General features: G+C 53.8%; 1 protein-coding gene and 1 long non-coding RNA gene across 2 annotated transcripts; both read right to left on the bottom strand.

Moving 5' to 3' along the window:
• Positions 1-59: 59 nt before the first annotated feature.
• On the bottom strand, positions 60-9,376 carry LOC119108446 (inactive histone-lysine N-methyltransferase 2E). Its single transcript, XM_037232016.1, has 11 exons — positions 9,192-9,376; positions 8,644-8,938; positions 8,494-8,532; positions 7,415-8,070; positions 5,495-5,813; positions 5,024-5,220; positions 4,436-4,673; positions 3,831-4,116; positions 1,320-1,452; positions 487-1,124; positions 60-64 (listed from the first exon to the last, which is right to left on the bottom strand). The coding sequence occupies exons 1-11, from the start codon at positions 9,302-9,304 to the stop codon at positions 60-62; spliced, it is 2,919 nt and encodes a 972-aa protein (XP_037087911.1). The 5' UTR covers positions 9,305-9,376.
• A 120-nt stretch (positions 9,377-9,496) lies between these two features.
• Positions 9,497-16,107, bottom strand: LOC119107159 (uncharacterized). Its single transcript, XR_005095214.1, has 3 exons — positions 15,992-16,107; positions 10,539-10,761; positions 9,497-9,680 (listed from the first exon to the last, which is right to left on the bottom strand). It is a non-coding gene; the product is annotated as an uncharacterized LOC119107159 (long non-coding RNA).
• Between the last annotated feature and the right edge of the window lie 3,228 nt (positions 16,108-19,335).

Consider the following 19,335-nt stretch of genomic DNA (forward strand, 5'->3'; position numbering starts at 1 on the left):
GGCCGCCGGCTCCGGCTTCTCCGACGAGCCGATGCCCGCTGACCGCGGCGCACCGCAGTCTATCCTGGCGGGCGACGCCGCCGACGGAACGCCAGCACCCGGCCCGACCGGACACAGCTCCGGCTTAGCTGGAGACGACATCGAATCGACAGCGACGCTGGGCTGCTGCACCACGCGCGGGCCCAGTTTGGCGGGCGACGCGCACGGGGCGGCAACATTCGGCGGCGGCAGCGAGAGGGGCTCCAGCTTACCTGCGCGACATCAGTGCACTGACGCCAGCGTCCGGCGGTGGCGCACACAGATCCAGTCCAGCGGCGGAGGCCTGTGTACCAGGCGCCAGCGGATCAGGCCCCGCTTTCGCTGAAAAGTGTGACGGCAGTAGCGCGCGAGGGTCCAGTTTAGCGGGCGACGTCCCCGAACTGAAACAAACATACGGCAGTGGGGGGCTTGGATTCACTTTACCAGGGGATGCAACTGAACCCGTACCACCACTCTCTGGCACCAGCCACAGCTGTTCCGTCTTGGTGGGCGATGCAAGCGTTACGATACTCGGATTGGGCCACTGGGCGGCGAGGTCCTCCTTAACCAGCGGCGCTGGCGCGGTAGCGGCCGGGCGGCGCGGGCTTCTCGAGCCGGGCTGCGCCTCGGTCTGATCCGCTCCGGGGGGCGGGTCCAGCAGCGGCACGCCGGCCTCCGCCTTGATGGGCGAACCGGTCGCCCGCTCACTGTCCAGCGACGCCGCCATCTTCACCGCCGCACGAGCCGCCTCCCAGTCCACCTTCGTCGGCAGCGTGTTCAGGCCCAACTTCAGCGGCGACGGCCGGACATCCAGTTTCAGTGGGGGGCGACGGACATCCAGGTTCATTGCAGACACCTGGCTCTCCATTTTCAGGGGCGAACGCAGCGGTACCGGCTCCATCTTCAGTGGCGAGTGCGGCGGCATCGGCTCCATCTTCAGTGGCGAGCGCGGCGGCATCGGCTCCATCTTCAGTAGTGAGCGCGGCGGCATCGGCTCCATCTTCAATGGCGAGTGCGGCGGCATCGACTCCACCCTCGGCGGTGAGTGCGGCGGCATCGGCGTCGCCACAATGACCTCAGTCTTCAGCGGCGACTCTCGCTGCTCGCTGGTGATTGGCGACGGCTCACCCTCCCAGCGGCACGGCGAGCCGACGGCGGCCGGCGCCGCGCCGCCCGTCCGTCCTGGCGGCACGCCGGCAGCCAGCGTCCACTCGCTTGGAGTGGGTGCCGACGCCGGCGGCGGGGTGCCGCCGTCGTCCGGCAGCGGGCCGGCGCGACCGTCGGCGGGCGCCGCCGCCAGCGGGGACTGGCGCAGAGCCGGCGGCTCGCAGCCCGACTCCGGCGGCGGCGTCCACGTCAGCTCGCTGGAGACCGAGCTGCGCGCCAGACGGCGCTTCTTGAGCGGCGTGAAGTAGTCAGTCGCGCCCGGCGACTCTGAGGAGCACACGAGCAATCTGTGTTAGATGGCGCAACAGCTTCGTCCGCACAGTCGACAGTCGATGACTAGCCGAGTATAGACGCGATAAAAGACACAGGTCTGCAAGCTGTTGTTACTGTGCGCACTTTTTGCCCTTAAAAAAACATTGAAGCCGCCCTCCACACGCCATCTAAACCATCGACGAGTATCACTGACCGCACGACAGTGACATGTATAGCAGGTCGGCTGCCCTCCACATGTCATCTAAACCATCGACGAGTGTCACTGACCGCACAACAGCGACATGTGTAGCAGGTCGGCTGCCCTCCACATGTCATCTAAACCATCGACGAGTTTCACTGGCCGTACAACAGTGACATATTTAGCAGGTCGTCAGTGAGACCGCGGCCGCTACACACGGGTCCGGACTTTGTACTCGACTCAGACTCAAAGACAGAAACGCAGACTGTACTCAACTCCGAGTCACGGACAGAATAGGACATATCGGCGTTCTTTTCTTAGGTGTAATTTAATCTGCTTTAATGACAGGCTACATGTTCATGAAATTGAAATTCATGAATCAAAACCAAAAAATGGAGTTCATGAAAACCACTGGCTGGCATGATTTCAACAGGAGGCAGTTTTTTTCTTGCCCAAAATATGATTAAAGCATTGTTCTAACATCCCACCGAAGCCAGATATAGTACATTGAGTACATTTGCTGTCACTTATTAAAAGATGCCAGTTATGGGCGGGTTCTTTACAACCGGTATCAGCAGCTGAGGAACTGAAGCCTGGGCTCAAGAACATAATTCGAAACAGGAGTCTGAATAACAGGCACAACTTTTTTTCCCACCCTGCCACCAGTTATAAACATAGAAGCAAAAATTTCCAACCTTTTAAATGGATGGACCGCCGGGAGCAGAACTCACGCCAAGCAGTGCTCGTTGTGTGAGCCATGACCCCTACCATCCGATCGCACAATTCCAGGTCAGCGGCAAAATTTGGCGGCAAATATTTTAACGCGGCATAATACTCGGCGCGGTCCGTCCTGCCCTCTGACGCCACTTGACCTCCAGCACGGCCGCCGCCGCCGGCCGCAGGCCGCACCTGTCAAGCCCAAATAGCGAGCACCTGGACTCGAACCCACCCTGCCACGGGTGGGTGGATCGGAAGAAAGGAACTCTAACGAAGTGAGCTGTCGGGACGCACAATCCAATCTGACCCGGCAAGAACCCGTGACTTTCGCCCGGGGTGGTGGGCCAGACACGGATGGCTTTTGTGGGTTGACAATTTTCGAAATGCAGACCGGTAGATCAACGAGCAAGTTATTTTTCCCGCACATAATTCCTAGAAAATTTCAAAAATAAAGTGCACTGCCAAACACAACACCATTATGGCAAATTCATATCCTATTTTTTTTCGCAAAAAGCCCCAGCAGGCATGGATAGTGGCAAGAGTGGGAAGCTGTCGTGCGGTAATTTATTTGTATTTGTATTATCATGTCATATTGTTGCATGATAAATCTACCCACGGGGAGCAAACACCATACAAGGGTCAGAATTTCGGCCTTAAGGGCGCTGTCGCGTAACCAATGTCTTCACTTTCTTGGAACGGTATATAACTTGCGCCCTTGTACAGGGTTAAACGCGTAACAAATGCCTCCACTTTCCTAGAACTGTATATAACTTGTGGTTGTGTACAGGGTTGTACGCGTACCAAATGTCTCCAATCCCCCAGAACTGTATATAACTTATGCTCGTGTACAGGGTTATACAATGAGGCGACGTCCCCGATTTGAACATCCAGCAGTCTGTTACTCTTTGTCAGTGCAATGTCATCAGCTGATGCAGGCAATCATAGCAGACCTACCCTATTGTTAACACAAGAACAAGGGTGAACTGGGTGGTACATTTTGACGGGAAGACGTCTTAATTAACGCCTTTTTCCTTCTCATTCATACTTGGAAACTGGTACCACCATTCAAGGTGTAGTTTAGTACTTTACAACTTGCATAGTCCGAGTGCCATATCGCTGCTCTCCAAGCAGCATCACTGGCATGAAGTAATATTGTGCATTAGACGCCCTGACGCGTTGTTCCATGCACGTCTCCTGTATAGGTCTAAAATTAAGAAAAATGCAAAATGAAAACTGTACAAACTTCATATCCGCCAGTTAGCGCCGAGTCGGCATGGTGGCACAGCCGGTTTGTGCGGGCCAGACCCTACCAGGCTCGGGTGGGCCAGACTACATGCGGACATTTTGGACACAATCGCATCCCTAGTCTCTCTGCGTCGCGTCTTTAGAACAGGCGTGGATCTCCGCTGATCTGTGCGCCGCGGAGCCGGCGTGTGCCATCAGCGTCAGCCGGGTCAGGTCCCGGCGGCGCAGTCACCTGGCCGGCTGACGGGGCTGGCGCAGTTGCCGTTCAGCTGCTCGGGCTCGCCCTCCTCGCTGATGGCCTGGCGCAGCCACCGCTTCTTGGCCGAGCCGCCCAGCTGAGCGGCCGGCGGACTGGCGGCGGCCGGCGCCGGGCCCACGCTCAGGCTGGCGCGCCGCTGCACGGGCGGCGAGCGTGCGCCGCGCGTGTACATGGACGGCAGCTCGCACGGGTCGCCGCCGTCCGACACGTGCCGCACTACCGTCACCACCGTCTCGTTCAGCCACTCGGTCATCAGCATCTGGCGGAAGCGGCCGGACACAGGTCAGGGTCAGTATATGGCGGGGACTTACTGCGTGGAAAGCATGCCAGTCAAATACCAAGCCCCAAACACGAGGCAACGAGCTAAAACACGCCATAGTCCCAGACATGTACGAGACAAAAGCACGCCGTCAAGCAATTCTGTTGCGTTCGGATTCACACCGTGACCGGCTGTGGTGACATCCCCGCTGGCGTATGCCATCCTGACCAGCCCCGCGCCCTCCTGTCAGCCAGCTCAGTCGACCCTCGTCCGTACCGAACAAACACCCGGGCCCGGCCAACGCCCTGCACACAGGTACCTTTTTCGTCTTTGGGAAGCGGAAGCCGTGCGCGTTGAGCCCGGAGACGGGTGCGCTGAGCGGCGCCGAGAGCGGCGGCCCGGCCATGGAGCAGGGCGCCGAGGCGGGCGGCGGAGGCGGCGGCGGCGGCGGCAGTGGCGGCGGCGCCTCGTCGCCGGAGAGCGCCTCCGAGCCGGCCGAGTCGGCGGCCGACTGGCGCCGCGGCGACGACAGCAGGCGAGCGCGGCTGCCTTTGCGGCTGGAACGGCCGGCCGAGTCAGCACAGAGCGCGGTTGGCGGCTGCCGCACTGCCGTCACAGGCGGGCCGGGTGGCGCCGCATGCCACCACCGGCCCTGGCGCCGACACACACGCCACGGGCAGCACACAGGCACCATACGCCACCATCCAACAGCCCATGTCACCGGCACTACTGAAGACTACAACATGGTGTCCTGGTGAGCCCGGCATGCAAACGCTATGATGTTCGGTAGCAGCACATGTCCGAACCCGCTCCATCTAAAAGGCATCGACTGGCATGATGTACGCTCAAGTCGCGCCACTATTTCCGTTCTTCGTTCCCACCACTGCTGTCGGGCCGTCCCACTCACCCCCTCTTGCGGGCGTTCCTGTCGGCGGCGCTGGCCAGCTCCTCGGCAGAGTTGTTCCGTGACGAGTCATCGCGCGACTGTTTGCTGGCTTTGCGGGGCGAGTCACCGGTGGCGGCCGCCTGCTGCTGCCTCTGCTGCTTCTTCTCCATGCGCTCGAACGCCTTCATGATGGCCTCGATCTTGCGCTCTTCGCGCGTCTGACAGGCACGGGCCGGTGTTGGAGCGCACACACACCCGACCACACACGTCCAACGCCCGGGCCAGTGCCGACTCCAGCGCACCAACCCCAGCGCCACCAGCTGACGGCAGCACAACTGACCGACACAGCCAAGAGCAGATCCTCCATCAAGCGAACGGCTCTCTACATTCGCTACTGCCACCAGCGGGAGGCCATCCGGTGCCCACATGTGCCAGATAACCCCAACACCGCCCTGAGGTCAACCCCGTCAGCCTCGTAACGGCGCCACTCACCAGTTTCTTGGGCTCGTCCTTGGTGGCGGGCGAGCCGGCGGCGGCGGGCGCCGTCTCTCCCGGCGACATGGACATCGGCCGCGGCTCGGCCGCCTTGGCCGGCGAGCGGTGCGGGGACTTCTTGCGCGGCGTGGGCTGCTGCGAAACCGGTGGTGGCGGCGGCGGCGGCGGCGGTGAGGGCGGCGGCAGCGGCGCCGGCGGCGCGTCGCGGCCCTCCTCGCTCGACTCGTCTCCGGAGGGCGCGGAAGGCGACGGCGTGGGCGGCCGGGCGGAGCTGCGCCGTCGCCGCCGCCGGGCCGGGCCAGTCGTCTTGCCGTTGCTGCGAACACGGCAGCGTCGGCCGGCTCAGTGCCAGAGCGCCACAGCAGAGGCGGCGCGCAGCGCGACAGCGGAGACCATCACAACAGCACGGCGCTGAAGGGGAAAGCACACTCCGAAAGGCTTTGCGGTTACACCGCGGGCCAGTGGCGGCGTTTGTGAGCTGAGAACAAGTTCTGCACAATCACGTGATTACCAAAATGGAGAACCCTGGCTTCGAAGCAGAAAATGAAAATGGCTTACCACTACCCTGGACTTCCAGCCAGTGGCAATACTAAGTGACGGAGAACCCCACCACACGAGACGACGATCCATCAATTAGTATGGCAATGGATCCAATGCTCGCATCCTGAGATACACCATCTGGTGACACATGATATTGGGATAAGCGCAAAGGGAAACCCGCTGCCAATCAACATCCACTTCACTTCAGTTTTAAGCCGCCGTCCAGCCGAAGAACACATTACACCAGCCGCTGTCCCAAGTTTAAGGTTGCAGAGACTCGCGGCCTAAGGCAGAGAACATCACTCTTGTTTCGTAACTTCGGGCACGCGCTTACTTCGATTGGCTGCTAAGGCCACCATTCATGGGCCCGTGATTGGAAATCTGCAGCACTTTCTGTTTTCACCATTTCAGTACATTATATATACATATATATATATATATATATATATATATATATATATATATATACATACATATAACCACTGTTTGTATTGCCTGCCGTACAGAATACTCCACCCAGTCTCGTGTGCAAGCCAAACGATCCTCGTGAGAACTTCCTCCCACCTGCTCCAGCCTTTACATCGGTCAAGTAGAATATTTGGCTTTGGTCCCAGTATAGCGGAAATATCATTGGAGGGCTCCAACAACTTGACCTTAACCCTGACAGGAGAAGGAGGGAGCACCTTGTGTGATCAATCCTCACGGTTTTGTTTGCAAACATCTGTGGGGGGGGGGGGGGGACTGGTTTAGCCTCTGGGGACTGGGGAGAGGTGAGTGAATGTTGTTTAACACCACAATGTCTCTAGTTTCCGAGCAGACATTTTTCCACAACGCTGCACGATACGTTTTCTGCAGGTGTGAGTGCCAGGGCAAAGCTGTCCACATGATTTGCCGTGTTTGATGACTAATATCCAAGCACTACCCGACTTCGGTCGCAAAATTAAACTATACTGCACAGCGGACCCCGACTGGCAAAACAGCTGCACCCCACCACTGAGTCGTAAAAACAACAGGGATGCGTCCCGGCTTCGTGAATGTCCCGAGCCACAACACAACCGCAACCGTCTGCATCCGCCAACACACGCCTATTCCACATTCTTGCTAAGCCCGCAGTGCGCGGATCGAACGCCACATTCGCGGTTATCAGATGGCAGGCGCCCTAACCAACAAATAGCTATCAAGACGGACAATCTGCTTTGAGATGCCTGCTGTGATCTGTGCCCCAAATATGGAACATCTGAAACAAAATTTGACAGCTTCCAGTTGCCTTCAGTGTCCAGGATTTACTTCCTACACATGAACTCAGCACGATTAAATTCCGATGCCGACCGCTGAACCAGGCCCCGACCACTGGCAGCGGCGCGGGCCAACTCTCACCTGATAGTGCCGTTGGTGGGCTGGCAGGCGGCCACCGGGCAGCCGTCGGTGCGGCCGCACGCACACACCAGCTGCCGGCTGCCCGGCTGGTCGTGCGCGATCGTGATCTCGGAGCCGCGCGACACCGCGCTCACGGCCACCACGTGCAGGTGCAGCGCGCCCCGGTCCACCACGTGCCGGATCTGCGCGTTCGGCCGGCAAGACCGGCGCACGAAGCGCGCCACGTTGCCGTACTGGCGCGCGTCGATGCAGACGTGCAGCGCGTCACGCGGGAACCGGTAGTGGAGCACGTGCGGCTGGTAGCGCTTGCTCTGTAGCGGAAACTGCTGCCGGTACTCGGCATGCAGCAGGCAGCGGCCTCGGAACTCCACCAGCGTGGTGTTGGCCAGCAAGGGCAGGGCGGCCACCAGGCCCCGCTCGTCGGGGCCCACCGTGGCGACGGCGCAGCGCTGGGGCCCGGCCGGCGGCGGCGGCACGGCGCCCGTCCGCATCGAGGCCAGCCGGACACGCAGTTCGGCCGAGTAGTGGTTGGTGACGGCGTCCTCGTACTCGTCGATCCAGCAGCGCAGCTTGCGGGCCGGCTGCTCGAGCGACCAGCCCTCGGCGCCGGCGTCGCTGACCGGGCGAGTGCGCCCACTGCTCCTCGGTAGGCGCCGCTGCCGCACAACGTCCGACACGGATATCAGCCGAGATAGTCGCATTGCACGGACAGCCAATGGCCCGGCGTGCATTGGAGAATAAACAGGGCATTCACAACAAACGTCACCGCAAAAAAAAATATTACAGTTCCTGCACAAGTGTTACTCATTACACATTTGTTGCCAGCAGTCCGTAGCAGCTTCTTTGCTCACTCAGGCTTGCACTGCAACCAAAACCAAAACTGAGTGCTTACACCGGCGTCCATATTTCGTGGTACTGGGCATCAACATCGCAGCGCTCTACAATTCAGCCAACCTGTCCTCACAACTTGCAGCTGATTTGCTGATTGGCTCCCAGTTCTGCCCTTTACCTTAACAAGTGAATGGGTGTTCCCTCAGCACCGATTACCCTGCCAGTAAGCTCCCAGTGGTAGACCTCACCTTCTTGACGGAGAGCCTGCTGCGCTCGGCCGGCTGCTGCTGCGGCTGGCCCGTCCGCTCGGGCTGCGCCTGCGGCTGCGGCTGCTGCAGAGGCGACGGCTGCGCCCGCGGCGGCCGGCGCCTCGCGGCCTTCTGGCCGGCGGCCGGCGCCAAGCGCGACTGTCTCCGTTTGACGGGTCGGCGGACGCGGGGTCCGCCGGCCGGGCGGCCGGCCGCCGTCGGCTCCCCGCCAGAGTCCGGCGAGTCGTCCGAGTCGGTCAGCAGTTTCTGGCGGCGGCGCAGCTGGAGCGAGCGGGCGCGCCGCCGGTCCAGCCGGCGCGGCTGACACTGCTCGCACAGGTACTCGTCCGGGATGGAGGTGCGGTCCAGGCCCACGCAGTCCACGTGCTGCCACACCGAGCAGCGGTCGCAGCAAATCATGTAGCCGTCGTCATGTTCAAAGTCGCTGCCGGCCGGAAACGGAAGTCAACCAGCCCGCGTCGTCTCGACAAATACCAGTGATCACAACCTCCCAGACTGCGACAGACATTCACATGCTGAACGATCTTGACCCATGCTCGACTGCCAGCACAGTCAACACCGCGCCATGACCACTATTCCCCGACACCACATACCAAGTCACTTCCCATCTCACAACGCCTGATCGTCGACGAGCAGCAGCAACTGTCACAGCGTGACTGAGGCGCTGCCCTACTCACCAGATGCAGCGCGTGACTGAGTCGTCCACCGTCTCTGACTCGGGAGCCGTTTCCGTCTCCTCGCCGTCGTCCGGCTCGGCCCCGGCCGCCGGTACCGCTGACACTAGGCCCATGTCGTCCACGGTGCCGGCGGCCACGAACGACGCCACCAGCGCGGCAGGCGGCGGCAGCGACGGCGGCGGTGGCGTCGATAGCGGCGGCGGCGGCGATGCCGGCGGCGACGGTGGCGGCGGCGGCGACAGCGCTGGCGCAGGCGGCGGGGGCGCCGACAGCGGAGCAGCGGCGGCCGCCGCCGGCACGGCCGAGGCCACGACGCCCGTGGGCATGGGCGGAGGCTGCAGAGGCGGCGGCGGTGGCGGTGGAGGCTCCAGCGGCTCGGGCGAGCGGGGCGGCGGCGCGCCGTAGTTGTGGTCCTGCAGCACGTGTTGGTAGGGGGCGGGGAAGCCGGCCGCCTGCGCCGCACGCTCCCGCCCCGAGCTGGACACAGACCTGTCGCGCACGTACCTCCGTCACGGCACAAAGTCGTGCGCAGTGACAGCTGAACAATCAAACCATTCACACGGAGATAAACACAATGCACTTTTCATCTAGCCGGCAGTGGGAATGCCACGCCACTACGCCTTAACAAGAGAAACGCCAGTCTCAGTGGCTGATGCTGGCTGGCCGTTTCCCAGTAGCTAACGGCTGTGGCTTGCGGCCAACGCCAGCCCCAACTCGATCCCGCTTTGCATGACTCAGCCACTGCTCCCCGACGAAGGTCCCCAGTCGTCACTTTCACCCCAGTGACACACTACGCAAACATCATATCTTGATTCCCCTTCAGGCGGCGGGGCCACCCACAGTACATACTTGGGCTGATGGAAAATCAGCCTTCACACTCGTCCACACCCAATGGTGGGTTTGCAACCAAAAACTGAGCTACTCTCAACCAGATGGTGCACAATACCGATACCCCCCGTTTCACCTGTTCGCTATCATAGGCGATGCTACTAGTTTAAGCCAGCTGATCAGACACTTTTACGAGACATGCATTGACCGAACAAGCAAACAACACATCAGATCTCCGCCAAGACGTGCATCAGGTTCCTGTCGTCCCACCGCTCACATCCGTCCACGGCGTCCAAACACCCGTCCCAATCCGCATTCATCTGCGGCACGCACACACCCGTCCGATTCTGCATCCACCCGCGGCGCCCTCACACCTGTCCGATTCGAGTCAGGCTAGCGATGGCTCGCCTCCGCGCCAGCCGGGCCAGCGAGCCTCTGTGACAGGCGCAGCCACACCTTCAGCCACGCCAGGCATTCCCCGACGGGTCAGCCAGCGGGCGCGTAAGCCGTGCCACTCACCTGACGCTGGCGTACGCGTGCATCTGCTGTGTGTGATGGAGGAGCGAGGGACGCGGCTCGGCGGCCTGCCGCCGGCGCCGCCGCCAGCCGCGCCCGACCATCCGCTCCAGTACTCCATAGTCCAGCGCTCATATCACTTCTGCGGTAGTGCACGGTCGTCCGACTCGAGCAGGCTGCACGTGCGGTGGGACCGGAACATCGCAGCCAGCTTCGGCACGGACATCTGCCGGCCAGGGGAGCAGCGCTCGTTAGAAGCCGCCACCGACCAAACGTCGAGACGCCGTCTGACGGCGGCTCATTCGCTCGCGTGTTCGTGCACGCGGGCCGGACGAGCCCGGCCGCCGCGGGCAGCATCACCCGCGCGGCCGGCCCGGCCTGGCCGGTCGGCGGCGGCGCGTGACAGTGCCGGCGCCCGCCGGTCGGTGGCGGGTAGCGGTGTGACATCGGCGGACCCACACCGCCCGCGCGGGGTGCCGGCACAGCCGAGCCGCCGACGCTACCGCGCTCGCGCGCCCGCCTGCGCACCACAGTGAATCAGTTATTGTGTTCATTTCGCATAGCCCTGGATCATGTACGGACAGCCCAGTTACCACCAACAGCGCACGCTTGTCCGCGGACAAAAGGCCGTGCATCTCCCTTGAGTCAAAACAGCCCTTCACTGGTGAACCCGGGCACTGCACATGTTGAGTTTTCCTTATACCTCAGAACACGCTGTCACACCAAAGACAGCCCGTGGCCGAACCATATGTCTGCCGCATGCCACCAAATAGCCACCAAAACCCACTTGCTCGGTTCATTACTGTGCAGTCCACGGTCCTCATACACCATCCATCACTCCTAGTCCATCGCATTAACTTTCATGTGCAGGCCAATCCATCCCCCACCCCCCTCCGTTGCTCCCACATGTCAAAACTGGCGGTGGGCATACCCAACCCCAAAGCGGACCGCCCACACCAGAGCGCTTTGTTTACGTGTCCTCCCCCTCAGTGAGGCTACAACCACATTGGACTCGTCCAACTCGGTTCGTGCGGCCGGGTCCGTACCATTCTACACGAAAACAGAGCGCATAGTGATGACACAACAGCGAACCTATTTCCACTCTAGTGGTGACACGAGTCTAGTATCACACCATCATACGCCGACCGGCAGCACCGCACCGCGCGCGATACATATGAAACATATGGAATCAGAAAACATAACAGATGAAATAAGGTGTTGTGATTGCACAAAAAACTATTCAACTTAACTAAAAAAACTACAACTAAATTATCTATTTGGCCAATGCTAAATTGGAACACTGCCAAATTGGAACTGGTCCATGCTTTTCATTATGGGTAAAAAATGAACCAGATGCAACCTTATAACATGTTCATTATATTCCCCTCAGAAGTCTTTCAGACTTACAAAGGTATCTTTTCCAAACTCAACTTGGAAAACATGGGCATTGACCCCCAATTTAGTCCACAATCTGCCTGCCACAAACACAATTACCTGTCAACAATCAACAGTAAACTTTCCACATGCAGATCCTCATATTAGCTTGGTGTTCCTGAACTCTGAGCCAAGGTAAGTACTGATTCAGATGTGCAAATAACTGTGTGCTTGTTATGCTGGTCAAGTGGAGCTAAGAGTAAGAACAGCTTGTTTCACATAGTGGAATGGAAGGTGGTCAGCAGTTAAGCATGACAAGACCTGCTCTCAGAATATACCAACCAACATCCATCTTCACATCCAGTTCTGCCCAACCATGCCAGCTCCTTCCCATCCTGTCAGTACTGCACAGTTCTGTTTAGTTTGATCAGGTCCTATCTGGCCCACCCATGTGTAATATGACTGAAAACATGTAAATGATCAACTGGCTAGCATGTAATAATCTCTGCATAGCAAAGATTACTGCCATTCAGTAGTGAAAAGCAAGCTAAGTTTTGCATGCTTCGGTGCTAATAATTCTGCCAGCTCACTTTGTCCCACCTGGCCTGTAATCAGTGAATGGTAACTGTGAGCTCCACCCCTGCTTCCAAGATTATGTTACAAGGATGAATGGGGATGATTTATACAGCCTGACTCATGTAAACTACCATCTTCCAAATAACTTCTTTGCACCTTCCTAATAATTTTTGCCAGCCAGTCCCCATTCTGACCATAGCTCATCAATGCTCAATGCATCAAACACCAATAATATTTATATGCCATTTAAGTTCCTACTCCACTTTGCCCAATAAACTTATATGTTCTGCAGCACTTGAGTTCCTGCCAGTTTTTGCAATCAGTACCTATGGCCAGCAAGTTTCAATTTGCAAAACCTGGCTATGGCAGACTGTTTCAGTCAGCTGTTGAAACTGCTATTAAAGATACATCAACATTGAATTAATGCTCTTCTGTAATGAATAATCAAAGCAGCACAAATAATTTAGCATGAAATTAAACATGCACTTAACTTTCATGCATTAAAATCATATCACATAAATTTCAATTTGAAACTAAGCATGCCTCTCCACAACCCACCACATCATGAATATATTAGGTTGTCATATAGGGAGACAAGGCAACAGCTATGAGGCATGAACAGTGTGAACCAATCAGGAACAGATGGCAGCACAGAGGCTCATTATCATTCTTGCAATATCCTGTGTCTAGCATAGTATTAGTGTTGTGCACTCAGACATGGGATGAAACAAGGGCTGTAGCTTGAAATCAAAAGCCAAGTTACATGCTCTTGTGTCTACCTTTCTTCAACCTTTAGTCACTGGGGTGCAAGGGGTGTGCATGTTGATCATGTTCTCACCTTGACCAAAATCAGCCAATCAGCATAGAACCTGGCTGTGGTCAACCCAGAATCCAGACACCTCAGCCTTGGAAAATTGGCTGGGTGGGTCTGAGGTCAGGGCTGGGAGAGACAGGGGAAACACACAGTCAATAAACTGTGCACACAGAAGCAGCATGAGAGCCTCAATTCTGGTAGTACAAAATGATATCCCCTACTCCACCCCATTCTGGATGAATTTTGGAATGCTGCTGGAACACTAGAGATCATGAGGATATATCTCCTTGCATCAGTTCAGGAAAGATATACCAAGAAGGCTACAGGATCAGAAGACCTCATACTTAAATAGAGATGAGTTTAGACTCCATGGAAAGAGCTTTGGCCTCCTTTTGGACCATAACTGGAGCCCACATTATTTAAGTAGAAAGTACCCACTACCTGTGCTTGTCAAAAATATGTTGGACACTGAAAGTGGGGCATCCTGACCTTGGCCTTCAGACTTATAAACATGACAAGCATTCCAAATACAATGTGTGATGTCTGAATAACAGATCAGAAACTGTCTCACGCCCACCACTGAATGCTTTGTTCTTTTGTGTATTTTGCAGCTATCTTGTGCATTCCGGGATTGCCGCAACAAGAAAAGTTTGTGTCATATGCTTGATAAATCCACTCTAGTTTTTTATTAAGATGTGCTCTGTTGCACTAGCATGCTTGGCTTGGAGAAAATCAGGTAAGATAACTTTGCCATATTTTTTTACAAATTACCATTTACCATTTTTCTCATTGCTGTCATTGTGGTTATAGATTGTATATTTATGCTATATGACACTGAATCATATCATCACTCACCAAAGGCATACAATTCACATCAAAACTCTGCAGCCTTCTGCTTTGAAAAGTTCATTACTAGTTAAGTTAGTTTACTAGTTAGTTACTACTTATTACTTCTGACATAAAAGCAATAGTGTTAACTGAGCACAAAACTACCCTATGCCAGCTTGCTCATTTCTCTAAAGATTGCACATAACTTGGCTTGAAACAGGAGCATCTAGCCAGGAGCAGTTTTCAAAACAAGTAGAAGCAGGCACTACACAGTGACAATGACACAACCTAACCCCAAAGTATACTAACAAACATATTTTTCCCAAGATCTGGGCAACCTTCTATCACTTTGGTGCTGGAGCCAAACTTGGGAGTGCTTAAGCCCACATAAAACATACAACAAAACAAATTTTGAGAGCAAGAGTCCCCGACTGAATCAGAAACTACAACCCAGCACATGGTCCATAATCATTCACTATAATGGAAAAAAATGTCAGGCAATATGCTAACCAAGTAGTCTGCAAAAGGGGTGCAGACCAGTTGACAAGCCACTCAAGCAGGTCAAGTCATACCCCAAATGGTGCAACCAGCCTCCCTGCTCAGCGTGAGGGAAAATGACTATGGAGAAGACAGGTGAAAGATTTACCTGTCGATCTACCTTGCAGCTTCCCACTATGCATGCCTGTCATGTCCAAGGAGGGTCCAATTCACACCAAAATGACTCCACTACTTCATCTAGTCACTACAATACCAAATTTACAATATGCTCCAAATGTATCAATAATCTATATACAATGAATGACCTGTCCACAGCATCAGGGTCTCCACTCCAGGCCTAAATGGTATACAGCTGTTCAAAACTGGTTAGGCTGCTCAACACATGAAAATGCACCTGCTTGCAAACATTTTGTGCACAAAAACAAATATAGTTCACAGATTTCAGCACGTGAGTTGCATGCACAATGGCACATAGGACCAAACAATATAACTACAAATAGTAGTTAACAATAATATCAATTAAGGACCTTATCAAATATTGAAGACAAGTGTGGCACATTTAAACTTTTGGCTGACTTTGCATTTAACTCACCCCACCATACACATTACCACTGGCTTCCCACAACACAGCACTCTCAAATTGTGCCCAATTTCTGTGAGAACTCAGCACCACCCACAAAATGTACAATATATGCTGAAAACAATGTGAGGTCCCCCCCCATTAAGGAATTGCTGGCCAGACACCAGTAAAACCTCTCCTAAATGAGGTTAAGCTTATGTCTCACCATGCCCCAGGACAGTCTCACCAAAAATTTGGCACACCTTGAAAACTTGCTGTCAGCACACAAAAACTTGAAGCACTTTGGTGCTGGCATGCCAATCTGCCATGTGCGCAATAAATAACCTGCTGTCCGTAAATACCAACATCCTCCCCACCCACTTTTGCAGCTCATACATATAAGACATGCCCATTCCATTGACCATGTCAAAATTACAGAACATAACTACTAAAATCAAATGCCAGGCAAACTTCCTCCAATCCTAGCACAGTGCCCTCTCAAATTCCATTGTGTACCAACTCTGTACTTACCTACAAAACAAACATGACACTAGTTAGCTGTTATTTTCCTTTCCTACCTTTCAGTCATGAACACGCTGACGACTGGGAGTACCATGCACGCCGATGACTCAGAGATGCAACACAGAAATATCGCTGCCCTACCGACATCATCTTATAATATCCATGGGTAAAACGGAGTTGCCTTACAACTTCTTGTTTCACATTAGCCCGCGTCCAGCCTCCAAACAAGTTACCAGACACGACAAGTAATACCCAGAATGCTTAACCTCGCAGGAGTGCTCTTACCTGTAACAACTTATTTAACCTGACAATATTAGTTACCACCACTCCACGACCTCTCCCACACGGGTGCCATTTTCGCACGGGACGCATTCGCAAGCTACCCCGCTCTCCTTGGATCAGTCCACTTTGGAACAGGGATGGTCATTGCTATGGATCGTGCGGCCACTACGAAACAGTCACGTGATACAATCTATTGAACACGATAGTGTCACGTGACACAGACGAGGCTCTATGCGGTTTGGTGTGCCTGGTTCCAATGCCTTCTACATGGCGATGGCATTGCTGCGTAAATATTCGTAGACGAGGTCGAGTCTGTTGTGGCCAAAGTGACGCAAACATGCAGTGATGGGTTGGGGATCGCGTTCGAGGTGTAGAGGATCCGAAGCTTGTCAGTTGGTTCAGCGGTACATCTTTTGATATTTGGGAGGCTATGAGGGATACGAATAGGGGCGTGGTGGATGGTCTCAACGAGAGATGTCGTGGTTTGCGGACTGGCTTAGTGACGTCCTCAGAAAAATATGAACAAAATGGCTGTCAGGCTCGTCCGCTGCCCAGCTTCGAATGACTTTCGTTGCCGATCGGCACAGGTGCAGACATTTGGTTTTCTTGTGTGTTGGGATTCTAGCCCCTGACTTTGAAAAGAAAGAAGGTCATGTATGAATAGAAATATACTTTTTGGCGAAGTATTGGGGGGAGGGGGGATTTGCCTTTACACTCTCAAGTACCTGTCTGCCAAAGGATCCATTTTCTGTGCCAAGAGTATGTGACATCATTGGGCTTAACCTTGTGTCGATGCAAGCCGAACCACAGACAGATAGAATTGTGGCAAAGTTTCATATCACTTTTGTCTGGATTTTTTTAACATGTTTGCCCAAAATTACCTTTGGATTAGTACCTTGTTTTAATTTATTACCTTCAGAACATTATCATTCCTTAAAAGAAAAGTTTTCTTTGAGCTGAAAATGATGATAACTGTGCATCAAACTTTTATTGCTCAGACTTACGTTGCATATGCACTGAATGCTGCAACAATGCCCATGACTTAGGACATGCTTGGTATAACATGTGTTTCAAGCCATATCACTGTTGGTTATGACATTTGTTGAAGGCATTGTCAGTTAGCCTGGCATGTGCATTGAGTAAAATGGTAGGAATTGTGAATCCTTTAAAGGTTTGTGACCTAAAATGATCATTTACAGGGTTTTGCAATGAACAGAAAGGAGTAACCCAACATCTCTACTGGTAGCCTTGTTTTGGTGCACCACAGCTATGTAAAATTGAAAATGTGATATATATCAGTTTCATGTGTTTTCAGTAAGCTTGTTCCTGTGTTTGGCTTGATTTCTGGCTGTCAGCATTCCTTTAATGCATGTAGGTAGCATGGAAAGCAATGTAAAAAATTGCTTAAGTGGAAGGCATATGCCAATAGTGTCACTTGGACACCCCTCATGGGAGTGCCTAAATCCAGAAGTTATATGTTGTATGGTGGCATGTAGATGTTGTGCATTTTGCAATATTCACATAATGTTGTGGTACACAAAAGGATCCTAAACACAAGATCAACACCCAAAGTGGTTCTCCTTGATAAGCAATGAACCATGGTACTGTGGTCCTGGAGGGGATCATAGGTTTGTCCCTTGAGCAGAAAGATACTCCTGAATCCTGAGGCAAGTCACCTCTAAAAGTGTCCCACTTCAAAAGGGCTCAGTTCTGGGAGCCAAGGTGAGTTAAAGGGGAAAAGTAAAAAAGACAAGGTCAGATGATAAAAATCAATTGATGAAGTCAAGTGGGATAAAAGTCAAGTCTAGATTGGCAAAAAGGCAAAACATCACAATAATGAAAGGTCATTTGGTAAAAAGTCAAGAGGGTTAAAGTCAAATACAACTTCAAATGAGCAAAAATCCTAAATGGATAGAAAATAAAGGGACACAAGTAGGATGGGCTATCAGTCAAAACCTGTCATCATGTCATGCTATTATCGCCGACCCACCTGATCATCACCAGGAGCAAAGGCTTTCAGAGGGTCTCCCACAACACTAAAGACCTTTTGCCATCACCTGTTCTCGGTTGGCTGGGTGTAGTCGATGAAGCCCTCCCCCCTCCGCTGAGTCACTGGGAACCAGCCACTTGGCGACCTGGTGACTGCGCGGACTATTGGGTTCGGTAGGGCTCTCCGTACGATGCGAAGTGCCATGACTGGCGATCATTTTTCATGATGCGTTGATTCCGATAAGAGCCGTGTGTATCTGCTGAACGTACTTCCCGAAGGGTGTCACGACTCTAGTGCTTCGGCAAAAACTGGTACCGACAAAAGTGCCCCGACATCAGTTTTGAATTTCAAAAACTTTCCTAGTAGTAGAGTACAAATTTTCTACAGTGGTGTACAAAATTATCCCAAGTGCTGCGGGTCATTACAGCTGTATTTAAGTTATCTTTGGCACTCAACAAAAGCGCCACTTTTCATATACAGCAATTCATGTAAAAGCACTTTAAATGAAAGGAAACTTCAGCATTAAGCATGGCACGCTGAAACAGCACAGTCTCGTATCCTGTACTATGAAACACGTGCAAATTTATTGGTTTACAACTTATGTGTATACATGTGTATACATGCTCTAAAACGGAGAGCAGTTACGCTTCGGGCTTAAACACTCCAAAATTGAGGGTGGCTACACACCGGGCTTATATACCCTCCGAAATGGAGGGTGGGTACGATACGCACAGCCAGACAAGAACGGTACACAAAAAAAAATGCAAATGAACATGTCACAAGCGGCCACCTATTCATGCTCCACCACGATCTCGCTACTTATGCCCCACCGCGGTCACGCTACTCACGCTCCACCAGGTAACTGCTTTTAAAAACAGTTAAACATTCATGCCCTCCACCTTCCCACTCCCGGTCAGCACACGAGGCCCTGCACGTCCCACCCGAACAATAGAGACAAGCAGCACTCTTAATCGGGTTACCGAGCCAGCGCAAGTACAATGCCTGACAGACCCGTGCAGGCCGGCCAAAAGGGACCAGAGCCAGTCACTCCGCTGGCTCCGGCAGATAATGCAAGGTATTAATGGATTTTGATGCGCTTTAACCGATATCATTGCGAAATAGGATAATTTATGTCGCAATTAATTGATGTTTTTATCCGAATAAACCCTTTTCCTTAATTTGCCAGGCCAAAGTTAGGGGTTCATGTTACTCTGGTGTCCTGGCGTTTTTGCCGGAGTGAGATGGCTGTTTCCGAACATCTTTTTGGCTATTTATAGCAGCGTTTTTCGGCTTAAAGGGAATTTTTGTAAAGCCTGAAGTACCACACATGACTGTTATGCATGAGTACAGATAAATC

The sequence above is a fragment of the Pollicipes pollicipes genome, unplaced genomic scaffold, assembly GCF_011947565.3.
Source record: "Pollicipes pollicipes isolate AB1234 unplaced genomic scaffold, Ppol_2.1 Scaffold_6686;HRSCAF=7923_pilon_pilon_pilon, whole genome shotgun sequence".
Taxonomy (NCBI): Eukaryota; Metazoa; Arthropoda; class Thecostraca; order Pollicipedomorpha; family Pollicipedidae; genus Pollicipes; species Pollicipes pollicipes.

Coding starts and splice junctions, on each gene's coding strand:
- LOC119108446 (XM_037232016.1), bottom strand. CDS start 9,304: ATGGGCCTAGTGTCAGCGGTACCGGCGGCCGGGGCCGAGCCGGACGAC. Junction 4,117..4,435: donor GCTTCCCAAAGACGAAAAAG/GTACCTGTGTGC, acceptor CGCTTCCGCCAG/ATGCTGATGACCGAGTGGCT. Junction 1,453..3,830: donor CAGCCCCGTCAGCCGGCCAG/GTGACTGCGCCG, acceptor TGTGCTCCTCAG/AGTCGCCGGGCGCGACTGAC.